Here is a 25,040-nt window from a genome sequence, read left to right on the forward strand (position 1 = left end):
GGTTTAGGTGTATGTCCAGTGGTTCTTTGGTAAGCGGTGACATTTCGGGACAGAGCAATGTCCTTTAACTTTCTGGCGAACTCAGGAACTGCCCTTTTGAGAAGGTGGACATGGTCGTGGAGGCAGTCAGTGTTGAGTGTTGGATGATGAGCAAGGTGGATGTTTGGGTGGAGGGCGCAGTCTCTGGAAATACTGGCATTGATTTTTTGGATGGTATATGGGTGGAAATCCTTTCGGGGCAGCAAGGTGGAGATAATAATCTTTGAACTTGGGAAAGTATTGCTGGCTTTCTCCATCACCGCTTTCAGAGACATGGAAACTTTTTCTTGTTGAGTTCTGAGGTCATTTGTACCCGTGTGGATGATAATGTGGGATGGTGACCCCAGATTTGCTTCTGTGAGAAGCTCCAGTGCTTTCTGGGTAGATGGGCACCATATTTTAGCCACTCTGTGTCTTGGGAAGAGTTTTTTCTCATCAATGAATTTTCCATTTGAGTCAATTAGTAGTGCAATTTCTATTTGCTCTGCATTTCTTCCTTCATCCATGGTTGTGCACTGCTCTGGTTGTGATGGTTGGTTGGCAGGAGGTTGTTGGGAGCTGGTGGGGGTTATGGAAGGAGGCTGGAGGTGGTTGTTAGGGTTGTTCTGTCTGGAGATCTTGGTTGTTGGAGGACTCTGGGGTTGTTTGAGTGAGAGTAGCTGTTCTTTTAGACTCTCCACTATACTGTCCCTCAGTCTCAGTTCTTCCCTCAGCTCAGCCATCTCCTTTCTGTATCTGCTCCTGTCCTCCTCTTTCTCCACCTGAAGAATCCTCAGTTGTTCTCTCAGATCACTCAGTTCTTTTTTGAAGTCCTCTTTTTCCTGAATCCATTTCATGTTTGTTTGTTGTTTGAGAAACATTTCCCTAAGCTGGACTATCTCTCCCTCCAGTTGTGTAAAATGTCCCTTTAAAAGAGTAATGGAGGTGTGGAGTGGTGTGAGCTGATCCTGTCCAATGTCCTTCTGCTCCTGGGCTGAGGTCTGGTCAGAGGTCTGGTCCGAGGACTGGGATGAGGTCTGGGCTGAAGACTGGGTTGTGGTATTGTGTTGAGGAGGACAATCAGACTTTTCCTCTTGCAGAATGTTGTCTCTGCCTCTTTCCTCCTCTGCTGCTTCTCTCAGACGACCGAATGATTTCTCAAATTCACTCAGGTTTCCCTGAACCATGAGTGTTCCATTTTTGTAGATATTGATGGTGGTCATGACAGTCTCTGTATCAGAGGGGTCTTTTATTTTCAGTTTCCACCCGTTACAGATGCCCTCTTTTTTAACAGATGTGTAGTACGATGTTAAAGCCTTGTGCCATGATTCTGGGCTATCTGTGTAGAATATGAGGTTGCTGGTCTCCCCTGTCTTATACAGGTCTGAGAACAGACTCTCTGGCTTCTCTCTCAGCAGTTTGTGTTTAAATTGTTTCCTGGCCGTCTCGCTCTTGACCTCAGGAGGGTAAATAACGGGACAGGAGTGATGTGAGCTGCAAGGTGAGTGCTCTCTCTCCTCAGTGCAGTGTTCAGTGGGTGCTGGTGCTTCCTCTGGCTGGATCATGTTGACTGCTGGGCTCTATCTCTCTTGTACATACTGATTCATTTCTACTACATACTGAATCATTTGTTGTGGAGACTGAGTCACTTGTTCATACTGATTTTGTGTCATAGTATAAATTCAATCATTTGTAGTAGATACTGAATCGTTCATACTAGAAGCTAAATAATTTATAGTAGATGCTGAATCAGTTGTGGTAGAGGCTGAGTCATTTGTAGTAGATACTGGATCTTTTATAGTTGATTCTGAATTGTTTATGGACACTGAATCATTCATTTTTGTAGATGCTGAATCGTTCTTTGTAGATACTGAATCATTCAAAGTAGATGCAGAGTCATTCATAGTAGATACTGAGTCTTTTATAGTTAATGCTGAATCGTTCTTTTGTAGGTACTGAATCACTGAGTCATTTATAGTTGATGCTGAATCGTTCTTATATATGCAGAGTCATTTATAATAGATACTGAGTCTATAGTATATACTGAATCGTTCTTTGTAGGTGTGGATCATTTATATTAGATGCTGAATAATTTATAGTAAATGCCAAATCGTTCTTTATAGAGGCTGAGTCATTTGTAGTAGATACTGGATCTTTTATAGTTGATTCTGAATTGTTTATGGACACTGAATCCTTCATTTTTTGTAGATGCTGAATTGTTCTTTGTAGATGCGGAGTCATTTATAGTAGATATAGTAGATAAGGCCAATTTATGCTTCTGCTTCCAGTCGACATGTTGTCTACTGCGTAACCTGTGCGAGCGCCCTACGCAGCTGCCCATGATTACAGGCGGGGATGTGAGGTCACGCTATGTATAGTTAGTTTTCTGGGGAGGTGTGTTGGACTATAGTGTGGGTTACAGCGTAGGGTCTGTGGCTATTCGTAGGCTGTAGGTGTAGGTTTGACACAGAAGTATAAATTGGCCTTTAGGCTGCTCTTTAAACTCAGTGAAGGCAGTCTGAGACAAACCTTTAGTCAGGTAGAATGAGGCAAGTCTGCCAAATAAGTAAGTCTGGCTTTACCTTTGGTCTCTACTGTACAGTATTTGGTGTAAAATGTGTCCTAGTGGACAACTGTGGCTTCATTATGTAGAAAGAGAAATTAATAGCACCATGTTGTTCACGTTGATCGTTTATATAAGGTTGGATTTACTGGTAGATGTCTCTCTATATAAAAGTTCTGGAAAAAATAAGAGAGCGCTTAAAAATGAAGAGTTTCTTTGATTTCACCAAATTGAAAACCTCTGGAATATAATCAAGAGGAAGATGGATGATCACAAACCATCAAACCACCAAACTGAACTGCTTTTTATTTTTGCACCAGGAGTAAAGCAGCATAACGTTATCCAAAAGCAGTGTGTAAGACTGGTGGAGGAGAACATGATGCCAAGATGCATGAAATTAAAACTGTGATTAAAAACCAACCAGGGTTATTCCACCAAATATTGATTATTTCTGAACTCTTAAAACTTTATGAACATGAACTTGTTTTCTTTGCATTATTTGAGGTCTGAAAGCTCTGCATCTTTTTTGTTATTTCAGCCATTTCTCATTTTCTGTAAATAAATGCTCTAAATGAGAATATTTTTATTTGGAATTTGGGAGAAATGTTGTCTGTAGTTTATAGAATAAAACAACAATGTTCATTTTACTCAAACATAAACCTATAAATAGCAAAATCAGAGAAACTGATTCAGAAACTGAAGTGCTCTCTTCATTTTTTTCCAGAGTGGTGTTGAGGTGTTAATTCTGTTTTTTTTTTTTTGCTCTGCTTCTGGTTCTTTAAGGCCAATTTACAGTTCCACATTGTCTATAGTGTAGACTGTGCGAGCGCCCTATGCAGCTTCCTACGTTTAAACTTCTGCATTTGTGCATCAGTGTCTTTGCACAACTTTGCAGTTTAAAACATGAAGGCAGCAATGTGTGGACACCTGAGCAGACCAAACTCAATGAAGGCAGTCTGAGACAAACACTTGATCTGTGCAGAAAGGGGCAGGGCTACCAAATGAGCTGATAAGTTTATACTGGTCTCTATTGTATAGATTCTGGTTGTAATTTTAACATAATTGTCGAATTTGGCTTCATTTCTATAGAAACAGAAGAGAATGGCACCATGGTTCTTATGTTTATATAAAGTCTGGTGGATCTCTAAATATACAGTACTGGAGGTGTTTATGCAGTAGAGTGTATGCATCAAGGGCTGAAGAGTGTTTGTGTGTGTGTGTGTGTGTGTGTGTGTGTGTGTGTGTGTGTGTGTGTGTGTGTGTGTGTTGAGACAGCGGTGATGATCAAAGGAAACACACATCACACGGCAGCGCTAACAAACCACTCCTGACTGCTAACACACACTCACTGCTCAGACTGCGCCAGCATGTGTTCAACTAGCTGTCAGCTCATCTGTGTGTGTGTGTGTGTGTGTGTGTGTGTGTGTGTGTGTGTGTGTGTGTGTGTGTGTGTGTGTGTGTTAGAAAAAATATGACTAAGTACTAAGTATGTCTAAGAACTTCCTATCCCCAACTTTGTGTTGAGATGTTCATTACTATCTTACACCCCACCAACAGTCTATTATCTCTCCTTCCTCCTGTCTGGTTTAAACAGCAGCAGAGCTTCTGAATATATCTACACTGATGGGCGTGGTGTTCTGGAAATGAGGTGTGTTCAGGTACATTTCTGGAGTTTTGCTTGTTTATCTTGGTAACAGAAAACACAGGAGCTCCACTGACTGAATACAACCTAGACAGACGCCAACAGTCAGACGTTCATCACTATCTTGGCAACGCAGCAGCACACAAACCCAACTTTTACATCAACAATAAACAGAATAGTAAATAAAATAACAGTGCTGTTCCCGTAAATGAGCTGCTGGAGCTCCTTCACAGCGTCAACCAGCAGCTCAGTTTCCTCTGCTGAGAAGAGTTTGTTGGACACGTCCAGGTAGCTGCACCGTTACAATAGCAATCCGCCAAAGTTAAACACTTTTATACAGAGTGACAATAATAACAGTAATGAATAATATTAAGTGCACACATACTTTCACACAAAAAAATAAAAAAAATTCTCAGTTTCAGTTTATTTTACATTACGCCCAAAATTAACCGCACCCATGATTAATTAAATTAATTAAAATAATTAGTACTTGCCTTTTGCGCTTTGATTTGAGTTGTGCAAGGTGTACTTTTCCCGTCATTATGATAGCAAAGACACACTGACACACCCTAAATCAAGCTGCACGGTGCACGGAAAACTAAAGTATAAATATATATAAACACACTCTTAAAGTAACAAAAAATAAATAAATGCATTCATTAAAGGGATGTTTGCAGATATATTTGGTCATATATTTAACTGTATATTTTAAAAGGTTAATTGTGTGGTTTGTTGAATTTCTCTCTCTTTCTTTTCTTCTCTCGCTCTCTTTCTCTTTATGCAGTGATTCGTGTCTAATTGTGAAAATGATAGCTGAGTGTTTATAATACAGTCTGAGCATCTTTTACCTGCACTGTATAAATTTTAAACCCTTCACGCTCTGTGGCTGCTTCTCAATTCCCGCACTGAGAGCCTGAGTGTGTGTGTGTGTGTGTGTGTATTAAGAGAGTGCTAGCTAGCGTGGGGATTGAGATACGCCTCTCATTTCCGTAACAGTCTGGTAACGGCTCTGGCAGCAGCAGCAGCGGCTCAGTGCAGAAATCAGTCAGGCGTAATTCAGCTCATGCAGATGAGGGGAAATCTCGGGCTGCTTAAAAACTTCCGGACGGCCCGAACCCCTGCACCACACGACTGCGTCTGATTGAGGCGGCTCTTGCTATTGAGACTGAATGGGATACGTCGCTGTGCGCTGTCGTGACGGAGCAGCGTAAATGCAGTGTTATTGTCTTTATCTAGATTTAACAGTGTTGTGTAAACTAAGATTTTTCAAATTGATGTTTCGATGTTTCATAAAGTCTCTTAATATTATTATACTCCTTCATTACATTAAACACACTTCCCTCGGTCATTTTCCCCTCGTTCCTGAATGTTCTGCATTCGCTCAGGAACATTAATGTAGGTATAATGATGGAAGCGTTTTAGATTGGGTTTAAGTGATAGCGACACCTAGCGTTCAAACTTTGAACCTCTTTCAATGATGAAAACCTGCTTAATAGCGGGACAACTTCCGTTTTATTTATAAAATACCTCGCTGTAGTTTGGACTCCCCTGCTGTTTTCAGATGCCATTTATAAAGAATGCTACATTTGGCTGCTTTAAGGGTGTTTTCAAGTTTTTAATTGTCATTTCATCTGGGCTGGGTATCAAAATTCAACACCAAAAAGGCACCGAGCAAATTGTCTCGGTACTACTGAGTACTCCTAAATTTCCTTTGGGATTAATAAAGTATCTGTCTGTCTGTCTGTCTGTCTACTGAATGGTCTAAAAAGAATTCAGTTGTTTTCGATACTATGCATAAAACCTGCATAAATGCATCAAGCACAGAGAGCGCGCAGCACGGTAAAAACGAAAAGCGTGAACAGAAAGGAGACGATTTGGGCAAAATATCTAATTGCGATTTTACCAAAGAATATTATGATTGTGATTTAAATTGTCACTATTTTTAACCCATTAAACCCTAAATTAAACCTGTATTAGTGGTTAACATATTTATCAAATATAATCATAAACTTTTTTCCAAATACAATATTCCCAGGGTTAATTCTCAATTCTCAGATTAAATGCTGTTGTCAGTTTTATTTTTAAATTTTAAGGAACAAAAATAAAAAAAGTCTTCAGGCTCATAGTCACTCTCCTAATAATAATCTTATATAATGTAATATAATAATATGTATCATGTGTGTAAAGTTAGTTGTTCATCAAACACTTTTAATACTTTTAATTTCAGAAGAAACTATGTAGAAGCTGATGTCCCAATACTTTTGGCCATATAGAGCTCCCATATCTCTCTCTCTTTCTCTTGTTCTCTTTCTCACTCTGTATTTCTCTTGCTTTCTTTCTCCTGCTTTGTATCTTGCTCTCTTTTTCTTCCTCTCTCTCTCGCTCTCTCTTTCTGTTGTTCTCTCTCTCTCTCTGTTTTTGTTTTTCTCTCTCTCTCTCTCTCTCTCTTGCTCGCTCTTTCACTCTCTTGCTCGCTCTTTCTCTTCCTGTCTCTCTCTCTCCCTTTCTCTTGCTCGCTCTCTCTTTCTGTTGTTCTCTCTCTCTCTCTCTTTTTGTTTTTCTCTCTCTCTCTCTCTCTTGCTCGCTCTTTCGCTCTCTTGCTCGCTCTTTCTCTTCCTGTCTCTCTCTCTCCCTTTCTCTTGCTCGCTCTCTCTTTCTGTTGTTCTCTCTCTCTCTCTCGCTTTCTCTTTTTGTTGTTCTCTCTCTCTCTCTCTCTCTCTCTCTCCCTTTCTCTCTCTCGCTCTCTCTTTCTGTTGTTCTCTCTCTCTCTCGCTTTCTCTTTTTGTTGTTCTCTCTCTCTCTCTCCCTTTCTCTCTCTCGCTCTCTCTTTCTGTTGTTCTCTCTCTCTCGCTTTCTCTTTTTGTTGTTCTCTCTCTCTCTCTCTCTCTCTCTCTCTCTCTCTCTCTCTTTCTCTTGCTCGCTCTCTCTTTCTGTTGCTCTCTCTCTCTCTCTCTCTCTCGCTTTCTCTTTTTGTTGTTCTCTCTCTCTCTCTCCCTTTCTCTCTCTCGCTCTCTCTTTCTGTTGCTCTCTCTCTCTCTCTCTCGCTTTCTCTTTTTGTTGTTCTCTCTCTCTCTCTCTCCCTTTCTCTCTCTTGCTCTCTCTTTCAGTTGTTCTCTCTCTCTCTCTCTCCCTTTCTCTCTCTTGCTCTCTCTTTCAGTTGTTCTCTCTCTCTCTCTCTCTCTTGCTCTTGCTCTCTCACTCTCCCTCTCTTTTCTTATTAGCGTTCTTCAGAATGAATCAATTTATCATACATTACACAACACACACTCATCTCGCTCTGCCTGCTCCACTTAATCTGTTTATTTCAGTGTGTGTGTGTGTGTGTGTGTTAATTAGAAGTGTTTTCTGTAATGGTGGAAGTGTGTGTGTTGTGTTGTGTTATATATATTAGTGTATATAGTGTATATATAAAATTTTCGAATTAAATCGAATTAAAGGGCCAGTGTAGCAGAAAACCTGATTGACGCAAACCCAAACAGCATTACAGCATAAGAACCCAGACCTACTGTGAAGCATGGGGGTGGGAGTGTCATGGTTTGAGGCTGATTGCTACAGCAGAGTCTGGCAAGCTCTCATCACAGATCCTGTATGAATTCTTCATCGTATCAGACGGGGCTTGAGGAAAATGTGAGACCATCTGTCTAAAAACTGAAGCTGAAGCGGAGGTGGATCTTGCAACATGACAGTGACCCAAACACTCCAGTAAATCCACCACGGCATGCCTCAAAATCTTAATCATACTGAGATACAGTGGAATGATTTAAAATGGGATGTGCTGTAGGACACCTCTTAGACATCACACAGCTGAAAGAATTCTGCATGGAGGAGTAGGAAAACGTTTCTTCTAGTCAATGTTAGAGAATGGTATATGTTTATGGAAAACATCTAAATTGAGTTTTAGGGTTTAAAGGTGTCCTAACTTTTTTCTCACAATAAATTGGCATTATTCATTATGTTTCACATCGTATGAGTGAAAGTAATTTCTTCAGTTTTATGTTATATTTTATATAAACTCTATAGTCTCTCAGTGCTGTTCAAATGAAGCTCAGAAGGCTATATGATTAAATATGTTTACACAATATGTATTTGCTGGATTTATTCAGTGATTTACTTAGTTAGTGAGCGTGTCCATGGCAGCTTTCTGAACCCAGTAATCAAACTTAGTTATGCTTAACAAATTACTTACTTAAACAAAAACACTGCTTTTTATATGATTTATCTGTTTAAATTTATTTTTTTTATTTGTATTTTCTTTATTTGTTTGTCATATTTTTATAGTATTTGTGCATTTATTTATTTGTACTTTTGTATTCATAAGTTCATCATTTTTTTTAGGTGCTGTATTTATTTTCTTATATATTTAGTTATTTGTTAAGTTCAAGTTTAGCTGTGTGTGTGTGTGTGTGTGTGTGTGTGTGTGTGTGTGTGTGTGTGTGTGTGTGTGTGTGTGTGTCTCCTCTGGGGATACACACAGCTGAGACAGGTTGTTATTTTTGGCTCTGCACGAGGAGATCAGACAGTAAACACAAACACTAATGATAGTAACAGATTAGAATAACCCTCAGATCAGACAGACAGACAGACAGACAGAGCTGCTTCTGGTTCATATATATATATACAGCTCCGGAAAAAAGAGACTACTACTGACGACATTTCTCCCAAAAAATATTGAGCATATTGCATTTAATTGCATCTTTTTGCAGTACAAATAAATAAAGTTCATATTTATTTAGAAATGGAAACACTAAAGTTTTAAGAGTTCAGAAATAATCAATATTTGGTGAAATAATCCTGGTTTTTAATCACAGTTTTTTTTTATTCATCTTGGCATCATGTTCTCCTCCACCAGTCTTACACACTGCTTTTGGATAACTTTATGCTGCTAAAAATTCAAGCAGTTCAGTTTGGTGGTTTGATGGTTTGTGATCATCCATCTTCCTCTTGATTATATTCCAGAGGTTTTCAATGGGGTTTCAGGACCACAGGATGACATCAAGTGACCTACAAAAAGAACGGCAGATGGCAGCTGGGGTGAAGTGCAGGAAAAGACATTAAATTACATTACATTTAGCGGATGTTTTTATCCAAAGCGACTTACAAATAATGAAGTACATTTAACAATAGAGTAATAGAAGTCCAAGGTAAAAAAAAAAAAAAAAAAAAAAAAAAACTTTTTAGACAGGCCCTAAAGGAGGCCAAATAAAAATAGTGGGATACAAGAGGAAAGAAAGGGAAGAAGGACAAGGAACAGCATGGAACACGATAAAAAAAAAGCCATCAAACAAAGCTAAATTTGTTACCCAAAAGCATTGTATAAGACTGGTGGAGGAGAGCACGATGCCAAGTACATGAAAAAACTGTGATTAATGAAAGTACTGCTGAATCTAAATGAATATATATATAATTATTTGTATTATCTTCATCTACACCTTTTTTTTTATCTTATTTATAACTCCTCACTGTTAGCGATCTGTTAGCGTGAGTGTGAGATATGAGGAGGATGAGAGAGTGATAGTGAGAGTGATATTGAGAGTGATGTATAGTGATGGTGGTGTAGTTTCAGTGTGTAATAGCTGTGGATTGTGCCTGCAGCAGTTCAGGATGTGATTATTAAGTTAGCGCTGCTCAGATTTGGCAGAAACACGGAGAAACAATCCGGAAATAGCAGCACAGCGTCGTTCCATCCGTGATCATCAGTCTGGGGAGGGACGGCGCGTCGTGTTGGGCTGTTGTGCTTCTGTAGCATCATCATTAGCAGTAAAGGGATATTCATAACGTCTGGATTAGATTCCACATGATTTATCTGTTATTCCAGCTTCAGCTGACGCTTCCCTTCAGCCCCGCTTTACTTCTGACTGTTTAAACAGCGTCACACACACACTTATACACACACAGCTCACAGCAGAGCACCACTACTGCACGTTAACTAGGGGTGGGCGATACCAGGAATTTTGGGCCAGTATTGCCAATATTGATACAGATACCGATACTTTTAAATATTTAAACTTAGATATAGATCCAAAGGATATATAAAGTGATTCACAATCATCATTTTTGATTAGAAACAATGTACAACAATAACAAAACAAATTTTGTCTTAACATTAGGAAAAAAAATCTTTTTTTAAGGTAGAAAAGTTGAAACCACAATACAAAAATACGTTGCATCTCTCCCCGTAATCTTTTTACATGAGTATTGCTCAATATCAGTACCAGCGTTGCATCGATCCGCCCACCTTTAACATTAACCCTTTAACCCTTAAAGGAGAATTCTGGTGTAAAATGTACTTTTATTGTAGTAAAACATGATAAAAGTTCTTATCTTTGATGAGTAGCTCACCTCCTTTCTCCCACAGCGTTCAGAGATCCAGAAATTTTAACAGTTTATCCAACAAACACCCTTCAGACTGGGAGATACGGGGCATAATTTACCCTGATAAATCACTTTTTACACCGTTATCCAGCTCAAAGTAGCTCCACACCTCCTTACTAGAATCCAAGAGGAGAGCCCTGACATTTAAAACGAGGCATTAATAACTTAAAAAGTGCAGAAGAAGCTTATTAAACACCACTGTTTACATCCCATAATACTACTAGCTTCAGCTCCGAGCACCACCATCACTGTACTGATAGTGACAGACATATATATATATATAAATAGACTACGCATAGACTGCCTACGCAACATCATAGCGACCAGGTGGTACCTTAAGAGCAACCACCTGTAATACCATATCAACCACTTAGCAACACCATAAAGACCACACATGATAACAAAGTAGCTACTTACTTAGCAACACCATAGAAATCCTCTAGCAACCACTTGTGATATTATAGCAGCCACGTACCAACCACCTAGTAACACTGTAGCAACCACTTAGCTACAACAAGGTACTAGCTGAGTAACTTTGCAACTGAACAGTTCCTTTTCTCTCTCTTTCTTTTTTCTCTTTAATTTTTTTCTGTACCTCTTTACCTATTCTCTCTTTTTCCTCACTTTGTCTCTCGATTTTAGTCTCTCTACTCCCTCTCTCTCTCTTCTTCTTTTTCTGTCTCCATCTCTTCTTTGTCACTGAATGTCTTTCTTTTCTCCATCAATCCCTCACTCTCTTATTGTTTCTTCTCCTTCTCTCCTCCCTCTCTCTCACCTTCCGAATTGATTCCATCATTACAAAAAGATGGAGCAGTCTCTCTCTCTCTCTCTCTCTCTCTCTCTCTCTCTCTCTCTCTCTCTCTGGTTTCAGGAATAGAAGCAGTGAGTTCTTCTCTAATGGTGTGAAAGTACAGGTCCATGGTGGACCCAATTTGGGTCTAAATGGAAAGATTTCCTGAAATGAAACCCAATTACACCCAATCCTTCCATCCCACCATCCCTCTCTCCCTCTCTCTCTCTCCCCCCCACTCTTTCTCTCTGTATGTGGCAGTAGTCCAGCTTTTATAACCTGCAGTTGCTGTTTACTTTTACTTTTTTTCATTCTCTTGTTTAATAAAGGAACAAAACGGGCAACTTTATTAAAAACACCCACTAATGCTTGCACTTCCTCTCACTGGCCACTTTATTAGAAACGCCTACAACCCCTTAAATGAGAGAAAGTTGACTTTTCTTTTTACTTTTATTTGATTGCAGAAAGTATGAACCCAATTTTATCCAGTATTAAGATAATTGTGATGTAGCAAATACATTATATAATTTATTCTAAACCTGGACGTCCAAGTGTTTCATGCATGCTTATGGTATTATGTTAATATGTTTATAGTATAAATAACAGTATGTACAGTTGCCTGCGCAATAATTACCTGTTAAGTCTGTTGGGGAGGGCTACAGGTATATAAAGACAGGTGGGCACACTAAACAGGGACCTGGGGATCATAAAAATGGTAGCCGTTATCCCACCTTAAATTCATAAATTAGTTTTTGTTTTCTGTTTTTGGTGTCGTCACAAACAATCACTTGAAAAGGGAGACTTAACTGATTCCAGATCTGTTTTTACGTCTCGTCAGCACCTTTCTCCTTTAACTATCCTGAGCACAGATCTTGACGCTACAACTAGCGTTAATGCAAAAAGTACACTGAGATCTTAGAGCAACATATGCAGCTTTCAACTCCATGGGCCGTACCGGTCAATTGCAGATCATACAGCTTGATTTAGGGTGTGTCGGTGTGTCTTTGCTATCATAACGACGGGAAAAGTACACCTTGTGCGGCTCAAAATATGCAAAAGGCATGTACTAGTTCTCTTAACTAATCATGGGTGTGTTTAATTTTTAATTTTAATAAAACCAGGGTACAGCTACTAGACTGACCTGCCTGCTCTATTGATCTGTCCCCAGATTGTTCTTGTTTGCAGTAAAAATGGACAAAGTAACCCCTAAAACTCTTCATCACTTGGTATCTGTAACGTAAAAAACATATTTTTTTAAGTGTTAAAGGAGAATTCTGGTGTAAAATGTACTTTTGTTGTAGTAAAACAGGACAAAAAGTTCTTATCTTTGATGAATAGCTCACCTCCGCTCTCCCACAGCGTTCAGAGATCCAGAAATTTTAACAGTTTATCCAACAAACACCCTTCAGACTGGGAGATACGGGGCATAATTTACCCTGATAAATCACTTTTTACACCGTTATCCAGCTCAAAGTAGCTCCACACCTCCTTACTAGAATCCAGAGAGCCCTGACATTTAAAACCAGGCATTAATAACTTAAAAAGTGCAGAAGAAGCTTATTAAACACCACTGTTTACATCCTATAACTCTACTAGCTTCAGCTCCGAGCGCCGCCATCACTGTACTGATAAAGACATAGACATATATATACATAGACTCCGCATAGCCTGGTGCCGGCTGCTATAGCTGCTACCCACCTATTATAATGACATAGCAATACCATAGCAACCACTTAGCAACAACATAGCAACCAGGTGATACCTGTTTATATAGCAATCTTTTAGCAACATCATAGTGTGTCACAACCACTTTCCAACAGAATATACCATATCAACCACTTAGCAACACCGTAGAGACCACACATGATAGTGAAGTAGCTACTTACTTAGCAACACTATAGAAATCCTCTAGGGACCACTTAGCTACACCATACCAACCACCTGTGATACTATAGTAGCCACGTAGCAACTACCTAGTAACGCTATTTGAAGTTAGTAGTATTATAGGATGTAAACAGTGGTGTTTAATAAGCTTCTTCTGCACTTTTTAAGTTATTAATGCCTGGTTTTAAATGTCAGGGCTCTCTGGATTCTAGTAAGGAGGTGTGGAGCTACTTTGAGCTGGATAACGGTGTAAAAAGTGATTTATCAGGGTAAATTATGCCCCGTATCTCCCAGTCTGAAGGGTGTTTGTTGGATAAACTGTTAAAATGTCTGGATCTCTGAACACTGTGGGAGAACGGAGGTGTGCTATTCATCAAAGAAAATAACTTTTTATCCTGTTTTACTACAACAAAAGTCCATTTTACACCTTAAAAAAATGAGAAAGAATGGGAATATTAAGAAGTAGTAAATACTTGACAGTCTGAACAGTCCCTGGTCTCCAGGTTGTGTTGGTGTTTGTTTTGTTGCTCCGTTACTGTTCTGTTTCACCTAATTACTGCAATAATGCAATGCTCTTAACGTCTGCCTGAGTCTTTTATCTGAGGGACGCATACCTCTACAGCTCCAGCTCTCGCAACAGGGATTCCAGCTGTCAGCAGCTCCAAACACAAGAAAAATGAGGCTGGCGTCTGAATGTTTGCTTATTGCCCCGGCTAAAGGAGATGGATATATTGGATTTCTGATTTGAAGTCGTCCAATTGTACAAAAACATAATGCTGTGTGCATGTCCCCGTAGTGCTAATGAAATCTGTAGCCTGGAGAGAGAAAGAGAGAGAAAGAGAGAGAGAGAGAGTGAAGGAATGATGGATGATGGAGTGGATGTGTTTGATGGTGGACATGGTTATTTAGACCTGTGTGAACAAAAAAAAAAACGATTTCTGAATCATCTGTCCCCGACACTGAAGATCTTGTTGGTCCAGCGGTCTAAAGCACTGGCACTATGATCAGAAGATTGCTGGTGGGATTGGAATCCCGGTCATGCAGCTTGCCAGTCATCAGCTGCCGGAGCCCTGAGAGAGCAAAGTTGTCTTTGTCCTTGCTCTCTGGGTGGGTACAGTAGTTGGCGCTCTCTCTTTCCTCTATTTTCCCCTATTTTTATTTTATTTTTTTTTTTCATTTTGTTGCAGTAGTGTATTCTTAAAATATCTATATATTTTTTAAATTTGGTGTTTTGTCATATCGCCAAGAGTATCGTTATCGTGAAAATAACGATATATCTGCTGACTCGCTATGTATAGTAGATATAGATCCCTCCCTCAGAAGAAGTCTGCTGGCTGATTCTGCTGTGTAATGTTTTTTAATGTATCAAGCAGCAGAATGAAATCATGTTTCTATAGCCATTTTTGATCTAACCTAAACCTTAACTTTAAATCTAAGCTTAACCCTAAAATGTTAAGATTAGGATGTAAAATTTAATTCAGTATATAATCATTTACTTTCACCTAAACAGCTTAACCCTCCTATTATGTTCATTTGTCAGGAACTGCAATGGTGCATGTTTATAATTATCCATGATTTATAATTCATATATAATTCATATATAATTATAATATCCATGGTTTAGGATTATCCATTATTTTAGGGCCATATTGTGCAGCCATAGATATAAGTATATAAAAGTTGAATATGCACAAATATATAATATACACAAAACTGGTGAGATTTTGATAATTGTGGTTATGTTGTACACCTTTTTCACAATGTAGTTTCTACTCATGTTTCTGAAACAACTAAAAGAAATTGTAGATAATGATGGATTTTAAAAACCTTATCAGATTTTTAAGCATTTCTATTGGTCCATTCAAGAAGAGCAGTCAGATTCACATTATAACACAACCTGAAAAGTTGCAGAAATGGAAATACAAGCTTTTACAAGTTTTTCAGTCTAAATCAGAGTTTCGATCCATGTTAAAGTTGATGATTTGAATCGTTATTCCACTAAAACTAAGCGTATTTTATCCTGATCCTCTGCAGATCCGCTCAGATAAGGATCGCTCCATCAACATCCGGTACAGCATCACCGGCGTAGGAGCAGATCAACCACCCAACGAAGTGTTCAGCATCGACCCGGAGAAGGGAAAGATGTACGTCACCAAACCCCTCGACCGAGAGGAGCGCTCCTCGTACCACGTGAGTTCAGCTTAGTATTTACACCATGTTTACACTAAAGAATTTAAAGAATTTCACTTTTATTTTACCTATAATATATTAAAATCACTCAAACCTACAGATAAAAACTAGAGTTTTATATCTACATCTGCAGTTTTAGCCCTGTAGATAACAGATAAAGTGTTCAAATAATAGTGCTGAAATAGTGTTTTTGTTTGGGTTTATGGAAATAAAACATTTTAAATGTTGTTTTAGACATCGAAACAACACGAAAATGTACATGCACAATCAATCTGACTCAATAATCTGTAAGATTTTATCCTGTACAACTTTCAAATTTAAGCATTAAAAAGCCACTAAACTCTAAACTATAGTTATACTTTTCCTAACCTTTAAAAGATGCCTTTACTGTGATCATTTCCACCTTCTGCCCCACCTCTAAACCCATACATCACTCAATGCCCCTCACAAATTACCCCACACAAAGATTTTTTTAGCCTTTTTCAAATTTGAGCTGAGGTTGGAGTCAGCAAAAAACAAGGAGTTTAATTACCCTTTAAAAGGAAGATTTTACACCTCTTTTTTGCACAAGTTAAAATAGGAGAATATGTGCATGTTCTATATAAACTATATTAATGAAGTTCTTTTCACAAAATCACTTTTACATAAAGATAAAACCAGCTCACCAGCTCTGTTCTTATCAGTTTCAGTCCCTTTCAGAATGAGCCATTTAAGGGCTCTGTCACTTTTTAATGCAAATACAGTATTTCTGGCCACACCCCATGTTTGTGTTGAGGGTTTAACATGTGTTGATTTAGGAAAAATGAGCAAAAAAACAAATAAGCTAGTTCATGCTAAACTGCTAAACTCCCTCATCTGCTGACTCGCTATGTATAGTAGATATAGATCCCTCCCTCAGAAGAAGTCTGCTGGCCAATCCTGCTGTGTAATGTTGCTTGATGTATCCAAAAGATGATCTGAAACCCCAAAAAATCCTTAAAAGTAGTGTAAATATTTTTTTACGAACTCTATTACTAATTAGTCTATCAATATTTAGAATATAATAGTGTAATAGTGATCCATACCTCTAACATGTAAAGCTTCAATTAGGATAATTCACTCGTTTTTCATAAAAAAAAATCACTTTCAATTCATGTTCGAACTACTTTATTACTTTTAAAACCAACATTTAAAACACAATAGTTTTACATAACATTAAAACATAACATTGCAATTTTGTTTTTGATTTAGTTTGTTTTTGCAGGGGGTTGTTGTTGCAAATATGTGAGATAAATCATTTTCATGTTATGTGTTGATTACACTAATTAATTAAGGCAAGTTTTAACTATTATTCCTAGATTTTCAAACTTTAAAACGGGTCAAATTGACCCAGAACAAAACAAAAGGGTTTAATTAATAGATAATTGAATATGAGTTGAGTATCTGTGAGGCTTTGATAATAAGATAGGATAAAATAAAATGATCTTTTATCAATCCTATATTGGAGACATTTGCAAAACACAATCCAAATAAAATGATTCCAAAAAATAACTTGTTCTAAAATTCTAAATTAATTAATAGCTGAAATGTGTTCCTTAAAAGTAATAAAACTTTTTAGTTTACCGTATTTTTCGGACTATAAGGCGCACCGTATTATAAGACGCACTATCAAAGAACACCTATTTTCTGCTATTTTTCCATACATAGGGCGCATCGCATTATAAGGCGCGTTAAGTGACACTAGAAAGGGTGCCTATATCAAAGTGAACAGGGGTGGCGCCATGGCGGGGGGGGGGTGTCTTGCCGGTGGAGCGTCTCCGTATACAAATCTAACGTTAGCTCTTTCAAAGTCAAACGAGTGCTGGATATTAATCTACACAGATTCCTCTCCTGAAAACTGTTTATTTGGGTGAGTAACGTGCTTCAGTTTATTTACAGTAAGCTTAGATTTCCAGATGTCCACTAAGGCTTGCTGCACCAGCGTTAGCATAGCTATCCGCTAGCACGCTAGCTAGTCACCTAAACTAGTAAAGTTAACCCAAACTTAAACGACAGCGTTACACTGAGTAATCCTGCGTGTTCTGGTAAGACAGTGAGATATTAGCTAGCGATTCGTCCCCCGTAGCTTGTTTTAACACTGTAAACAAGCAGATTACAGGCTGATAAAACTCACCTCTGAGAGAGTTAGCGCTTAGCATCTAGCTAATGCTAGCCAGGCAAAGCAGCACAGACTTACAGGCCGATAACTCACCTCTGAACGGTGAACGCTTAGCGATTAGCATCTAACTCTAATAATACTGCTCCAGCAGTATTAAAAGTGCTAAATTTAGAAAATACTGATCTCTGAACAGTGAAAAAGCTAGCTAGCTAAGCGGTTAGCATCTAGCTAATGCTATTGCTGCTCCAGCCTCGGAGCGGCACGGCTCTGCACGGAGTGTGTGTTTACTGCTCCTTACACCTGACGGGTAAAATTTAGATAATACTGATCTCTGAACAGTGAATAAGCTAGCTAATGCTATTTGCTGCTCCAGCCTCGGAGCTGCACGGCTCTGGACTCTGTATAGCACTGAAACTCTGTATAACGCTGCACGGAGTGTGTGTTTACTGCTCCTTACAACCTGACGAGTAAAATTTAGATAATACTGATCTCAGTGAATAAGCTAGCTAGCTTAGCGGTTAGCATCTAGCTAATGCTATTGCTGCTCCAGCCTCGGAGCTGCACGGCTCTGGACTCTGTATAGCACTGAAACTCTCTATAACGCTGCACGGAGTGTGTGTTTACTGCTCCTTACAACCTGACGAGTAAAATCCATACAAAAGGCGCACCGTATTATAAGACGCACTGTCAATTTTTGTGAAAATTAAAAGTTTTTAAGTGCGCCTTATAGTCCGAAAAATACGGTAGTTAAATTATTTAATATTAGAATATTATTGTGTGATTCATTTAATGCTAATTACGTTTGTGAGTGTGAGTGTTAACAGATGATTTGAGTGTGACGCATGATTTCAGAGAGAGTTTTCTAGTAATATCTGGAGCTGAATCTCGTGAGCGTATCAGTGAGTGTGTGTTGTTCTGGGTTGTGAGTTTTTCGTCTCGGTTTGGTCTCGCTCGTCTCGCGGAGGTTTTGTCAGGAGAGGTTGGGGGTTGAAAGTGGAGTTTATTCCTCGTTATCCGTTTTGACACTCTTAACTCGTTAAATTGATCAGCGGCTCGTCGGCAGACACAATGCCGGCGCTCCCGCTGTCAATTAGCCGCGGCGCTAACGCTAACGGAGCGCGGAGAGAAGTGGCTTGGCTGACAGAGGGAGGTGTGTGTTTGCGCGAGGCTGTCTGGGCTAATGAAAACGCCGGTTTATAGCGCTGATCTCCGGGCCTGAAGCCTCGGCGCTGTCTGTTTACCGAGCTGATGCCATCGTTAAAAAGCCGCCGTGACGCTACGCTCTTCAGAAACAATCCCAGCACGCCGCGTAATTACCGCACACACACTCGCACACACTCTCACACACACTCTCCAACATCAGAGAGAGCAGGAAAGACAGGATGAACACATCACCGTGCTAATTAATGCGTGAATTGACGTTCAGGATGCGTAAACAGAGTCACGGTAATGAGGCCCATCAACACGACATCACTTCCCCACTGAGGGTCTGAGTGACAGCACAGAGAAACCGCTGTACAACAACAACTACACAAAACACAGCTCTGACACGTCCTGCGCCTCAAACACTGCGCTCCACTGAAGCTGCAGAGCTAATGTAGCTAACAAACAACGCTAACCTGCACCAACAGCAGCAGCAGCTAGCTTAATGCTACTAGCTCAGAACTACTATCGCAGTGCCAACTGCATTTCCTGCTGTCAGTTTCTGACAGGCTTCTGTTCTGATCCAGTAAAGCAGAACACAACTATATTCTACAATAATTGATTGTGGTGACGGACAGTTCTGGTGGAAACAGGAGAGTTGAGGTGCACATTGAATTCTGCGTGATTTGATAAGCCGTGGTTTTATGTTTTTTGGATACAATCCGGGTTAGCACCCGAACATCCCTTTCAGACAGCTTCCTCTTACAGTGTCCACAGTTAATCCTGTTGGATGTGGTTGGTCCTTCTTGGTGGTATGCTGACATTACCCTGGATACCGTGGCTCTTGATGCATCACAAAGACTTGCTGTCTTGGTCACAGATGCTCCAGCAAGACGTGCACCAACAATTTGTCCTCTTTTGAACTCTGGTATGTCCCCCATAATGTTGTGTGCATTGTAATATTTAGAGCAGAACTGTGCTCTTACCCTGCTAATTGAACCTTCACACTCTGCTCTTACTGGTGCAATAATGTGCAATTAATGAAGATTGAACACCAGGCTGCTCCGATTTAGCCATGAAACCTAAAATCCCACACTAAAATGATGACAGGTGTTTCAGTTTCATTCTCCAAACCCCTGTCACATTAACAGGTAAAAACATTGTACAAAAGTTTAGTTTTCTCCAAGTCTGATTTGGAATGCCATAACATGGCCAAGGTAATCTGATAATTAGCTGTGTAACAAAGTGTTAATCTGGTAATGTGACAGCACAGCACAATAACACCACATATTCAATAATAAGCACAAGTTATAGTAGTAGGTGTTTCTGATAAAGTGGCCAGTGTTTGTGTGGAAGCACAAGTTATAGTAGTACAGTAGGTGTTTCCAATAAAGTGGCCAATGAGTGGAAGGACAAGTTATAGTAGTAGGTGTTTCTGATAAAGTGGCCGGTGAATAATGTAAATGATGGTATGAATCAGGAGTGGAGTTATTCTATGAGGAAAGCCTTTAGGTTTAAACTGCAGACCCCTTATCAGCCTGTTTCAAGAGTGTGTGTGTGTGTTGTGTGTAGTGTGTAGTTTGGTTGTGTGTGTGTGTGTGTGTGGTGTTTATATTTCTCAGGCTGTGGTGAATTATGTGAGATAAGGCTGAATCTGTAGGTGTTTTTTATTGGGCTCACCTGAGAAAATGTTTATGATAATCTCACTACAGAACTGTAGAGCAGAAGAGAGAGAGAGAGAGAGAGAGAAAGAGGGAGTAAGGGAGAAAAAGAAAGAAAGCGATAGAGATGGAGTCAGTGAGAGAAAGCGAGAGAAAATGAAGAAAGTGAGGGAATTAAGAGAGATAAGCAAAAGAAAACAGGTGTAAGAGAGAGGGTAGAGAACTGGAGAGGGTAAGAGAGAAAGAGGGATGGAGAGAGAGAGAGTAAAAGCGCGAAAGAGAGTGTAAGAAGAGTGAAGAGAATAGAGATCGAGAGAAAAATGTATTGGGGCTTTATAAGTTACATTTATAGATGTTTTTAGTTTCTACTGAGTGTATTAGTTTTTTATAGTAAAAAAAATAAACAAAAAACATAATATATTCTTGAAATGAGCTTAATGTATATTTAAACGATCTTAATGTTTTGTCATATCACCATAAATATATTTCTCATATTGCAAAAATCCCCAGAAGTATAATGATATTATTTTAGGTTTAGATCTGAGTGTAAAACCCCTTAGCTCTGTATAAAACACTGTTCTCTAAAACATGGACTAAACTACAGGCAGAAGTGTAGTACGCACTGCTGGTCTTGGTGTTGTATATTTTGAAAAGTCACTGATAATTGTTGTGTTTACTGTGTTGTGTGTGTTAACTATGTATTGACTGTGTTTATGTATGTTGATGTGTGTTGACTATGTGCTGTGCTGTGTATTGACAGTGTATTGTTGCTGTGTTGGTGTGTGTATTGACATTGTGTATTGTGTGTATTCACTGGATGGTTGTGTGTGTTGACTGTGATGTAGTTGTGTGTTGAATCTGCTGTGTGTATTTTGCTGGGTTTTTTGTATTGACTCTGTACTATTGTGTGTTGAAGTTGTTGTGTGTATTGACTGTGTGTTGTGATGTGTGTGTGTGTGTGTTAAAAATGTTTATACAACAGTTAGTTCCGACCTCACAATCTGATTGGTTAAGAAGTGTTGTTGTACTCACACTAAACCTGTATCACTCCGCCGACGCGTTGCCTAGTAACGGCGTATACACACAGTACAGTTTTGAATCATCGCCTCCGCCGGCACCAACAGCAGCGTTAGCTTAGCACAGGCTAGCGCTCAGCCGCGGCACACTTGCCCTCAGCCCGCAGCGCTGACTCGTGGAAAAAAGTGAAGGAAAATCGCTCGGTTAGTGCCGTCTGACAGCCAGAACGAAAACTTAACCAGCCAGGCTAGGCTAAACTAAAGTTAATGCTGAGCTAAAGTAAGCTACGCTGACTGGGAATTTCCGAAGCGCGGATAGCTTGACTCCGGTCACCTACCCACAGTCCAGCCACACCGACAAGCTAACCAACACCACCCAGTAAAACAAACAGAAATGCTCAAAAAATGTGCAGCGTTCACCTGAAGACGACTCCACGGAGCAGGAGAGGAGAGTATCAGCGTTATTTCACCCTCCTAACGTTACCATCTTCACTTATTCCCAATTTTGCTTTCAAGCTAACGTTCGTGGTGTTATTCTGCCTGAACCATACACTGTATGTAGTTAAGTTGTGGTGGAACTACTTTTTGGCGGAAGGCTCAGTCCATATTAAAGCATATTCAAACTGAATTTCTTAAAGTTTATTGATTTATTTTCTTTATTCATTTTGTGTGTGTGTGTGTGTGTGTGTGTTGTAGTTACGGGCTCATGCAGTGGATATGAATGGTAATCAGGTGGAGCAGCCGGTGGATCTCTACATCTTCGTCATCGACATGAACGACAACCGACCCGAGTTCAAGAACCAGGTCTACAACGGATCCGTCCTGGAGGGGTCCAAACCCGGTACCACTCTTCTCTTTCTTCCCTTCTTTCTCTTCTTTTATCCCTTCTTTCTTCATTCTGTCTTTCTTCTGTGCTGTTTTTCTTTTTCTGTTTTCCTCTCTATCTCTCTCTCTCTCTCTCTCTCTCTCTCTCTGTGTGCAGTGTGTGAATGGAGAGGTTTTGTTGTTTAGTTGTAAGTGATTGTGAGTGGAGACGAGTGGTGTGTGTGTGTGTGTGTGTGTGTGTGGGGATATAATGATGGCAGTGGTTGTTGCATCAGAGCTGATGAAACTGCAGCAGGATGGTGGAGTAAAGGAGAGCAGGAAGGATGGATGGATAGATGTTCTCTCGTTCTCTGGAGGAGTGTGTTTTACGGATAATGATCCAGATTATTTGTACTATTTTTACCTGCCGCTGCAGAAAATTAGATACGAGGTTTTAACAGCAGATCCAACAGGTTCTGCCGACGGAGTGGACTGACAGCCTGCATTTCTTATTCATCCAGAGAACAGACTCTCTCTCTCTCTCTCTCTCTCTCTCTCTCTCTCTCTCTCTCTCTCTCGCTGTTGAAGGTGTGGAATATGGAGCTACACAAGTGTTTATTTCCTTCATTAAAACTCTCAGTTAAACTCAGTAGATCATCACATTACAATATTACACATTACATCATTAATATTGTATATGTTATTATCAATATATAATAATAACATTTCTCTTTAAATTATATTATAGTATAACATTTTATAAAGTTAGGAGCATTTTTGTCTCTTTCTCACACACACACACTATCTATCTATCTATCTATCTATCTATCTATCTATCTATCTATCTATCTATCTATCTATCTATCTATCTCTCTCTCTCTCTCTCTCTCTCTCTAACTGTTAGCAGTATTACAGGTAATTTCCTTACTGTTCCATTCATCTATCTGTCTTTCTCTCTATTTCTGTCCATCTGTCTCTGTCTTTTTGTCTGTCTATCTATTTGTCTGTTTGTCTTTATGTCTGTCTGTCCATCCATCATCTTTCTGTGTCTGTCTATCAATCCATCCATCTATCTATCAACCTGTCTGTGTCTGTCTGTCCATTCATCTATCTGTCTGTATCTCTATCTATCTATCTATCTATCTATCTATCTATCTATCTATCTATCTATCTATCTATCTATCTATCTATCTATCTATCTCTCTCTCTCTCTCTCTCTCTCTCTCTCTCTCTCTCTCTTTAACTGTTAGCACTAAAATAGGTAAATTCCTCACTATAGTATGCAGTGACCCCTAATGGCAGAGGGTGGTACTGCTGTTCCTCAATACAACCCTATAGTCTTATTTTTAGGTACATTAAATCAAGTTGCATTATTAAATGATGTTTTATCAAATGAAACTGCATTAAATAGCTCAGAACATGGACTGTGTGTCCTGTTATCTGAAGCAAAAACATTTAAAACCAGTTGTCCTACCTTTCTCAATGGAGCTATCCTTATACAACAGAGTTTAAGATAAGATTAGCCTTTATTAATACCAGAGCGGGGAAAGGGACAGGAAATGTACAAACAATATCAGATAAATGTGCAACAGTATAAAGAAAATGTACAGTGAGTCCAAGAAGTATTTGATCCCTTGCTGATTTTCTTCGTTGGCCCACTAATAAAGACATGATCATTCTATACTTTTAATGGTAGATGTATTCTTACATGGAGAGACAGAATATTAAAAAGAAAATCCAGAAAATAAATCTAAGGAATATATATTAATTGATTTGTATTTCATGGAGTGAAATAAGTATTTGATCCCTTAGTATTCATTAGCAGTTCTGGCTTTTACAGACCAGTTAGACACTCCCAATCAACTTGTTACCTGACCTGAAGCCACCTGTTCTCACTAATCACTTGTGTGAAAAACACCTGTCCACAGAATCAGACAGATCACACAGATTTCAAGTCTCCAACATGGGTAAAACCAAAGAGCTGTCACAGGACCTCAGAGTCAGAATTGTTGACCTTCACAAAGCTGGAATGGGCTACAAAAAGATTAGTAAGGTGTTGGATGTGAAAGTAACAAGTATTGGTGCAATTATCAGAAAGTTTAAAGAGTATAACATGACAATCAACAGACCTCGGCCCGGTGCTCCAAAGAAGATTTCGCCTCGTGGGGTGGCAATGATGCTGAGAACGGTCAGAAATCGTCCTGCAACCACTCGGCAGGAGTTAGCAAATGACCTGAAGGCAGCTGGGACCACAGTTTGCAAGGAAACAATTGGCAACACTTTGCGCAACAATGGATTCACATCCTGCAGTGCCCGAAAGGTACCCCTGCTGAAGAGAGCACATGTGGAGGCGCGCCTCAAGTATGCCAGTGATCATTTGAAAGATGAACCAAGTTATTGGGAGAAGGTTTTGTGGTCAGACGAGACCAAAATAGAACTTTTTGGCCTCAACTCCACCCGCCATGTGTGGAGGAAGAAAAATGCTGCCTATGACCCCAAGAACACTGTGCCCACCGTCAAGCATGGAGGTGGAAGCATAATGTTTTGGGGGTGTTTCTCTGCCAAGGGTACAGGGCTACTTCACCGCATCACTGGGAAGATGGATGGAGCCATGTAGCGCACAATCCTGAGGGACAACCTCCTCCCCTCTGCCAGGGATCTGAAAATGGGCCGTGGTTGGGTCTTCCAACATGATAACGACCCTAAACATACAGCAAAGGCAACAAAGGATTGGCTCAAGAAAAATCACATTAAGGTCATGGAGTGGCCCAGCCAGTCGCCAGACCTCAATCCGATCGAAAATCTATGGAGGGAGCTGAA

The 25,040-nt window shown here is 39.6% G+C and overlaps 1 protein-coding gene across 3 annotated transcripts in view; it reads left to right on the forward strand.

The window, feature by feature from the left end:
- LOC103042003 (cadherin-4) overlaps positions 1-25,040 on the forward strand; it is a 626,601-nt gene that overhangs the window by 533,741 nt on the left and 67,820 nt on the right. For all 3 annotated transcript variants that reach the window (XM_049463121.1, XM_049463120.1, XM_049463122.1), the window contains 2 exons: positions 15,304-15,459; positions 22,113-22,257. In XM_049463121.1, coding sequence (XP_049319078.1) covers positions 15,304-15,459; positions 22,113-22,257 — 301 coding nt within the window. The remainder of the gene's footprint in view (positions 1-15,303; positions 15,460-22,112; positions 22,258-25,040) is intronic.

The sequence above is a fragment of the Astyanax mexicanus genome, chromosome 13, assembly GCF_023375975.1.
Source record: "Astyanax mexicanus isolate ESR-SI-001 chromosome 13, AstMex3_surface, whole genome shotgun sequence".
Classification (NCBI taxonomy): Eukaryota; Metazoa; Chordata; class Actinopteri; order Characiformes; family Acestrorhamphidae; genus Astyanax; species Astyanax mexicanus.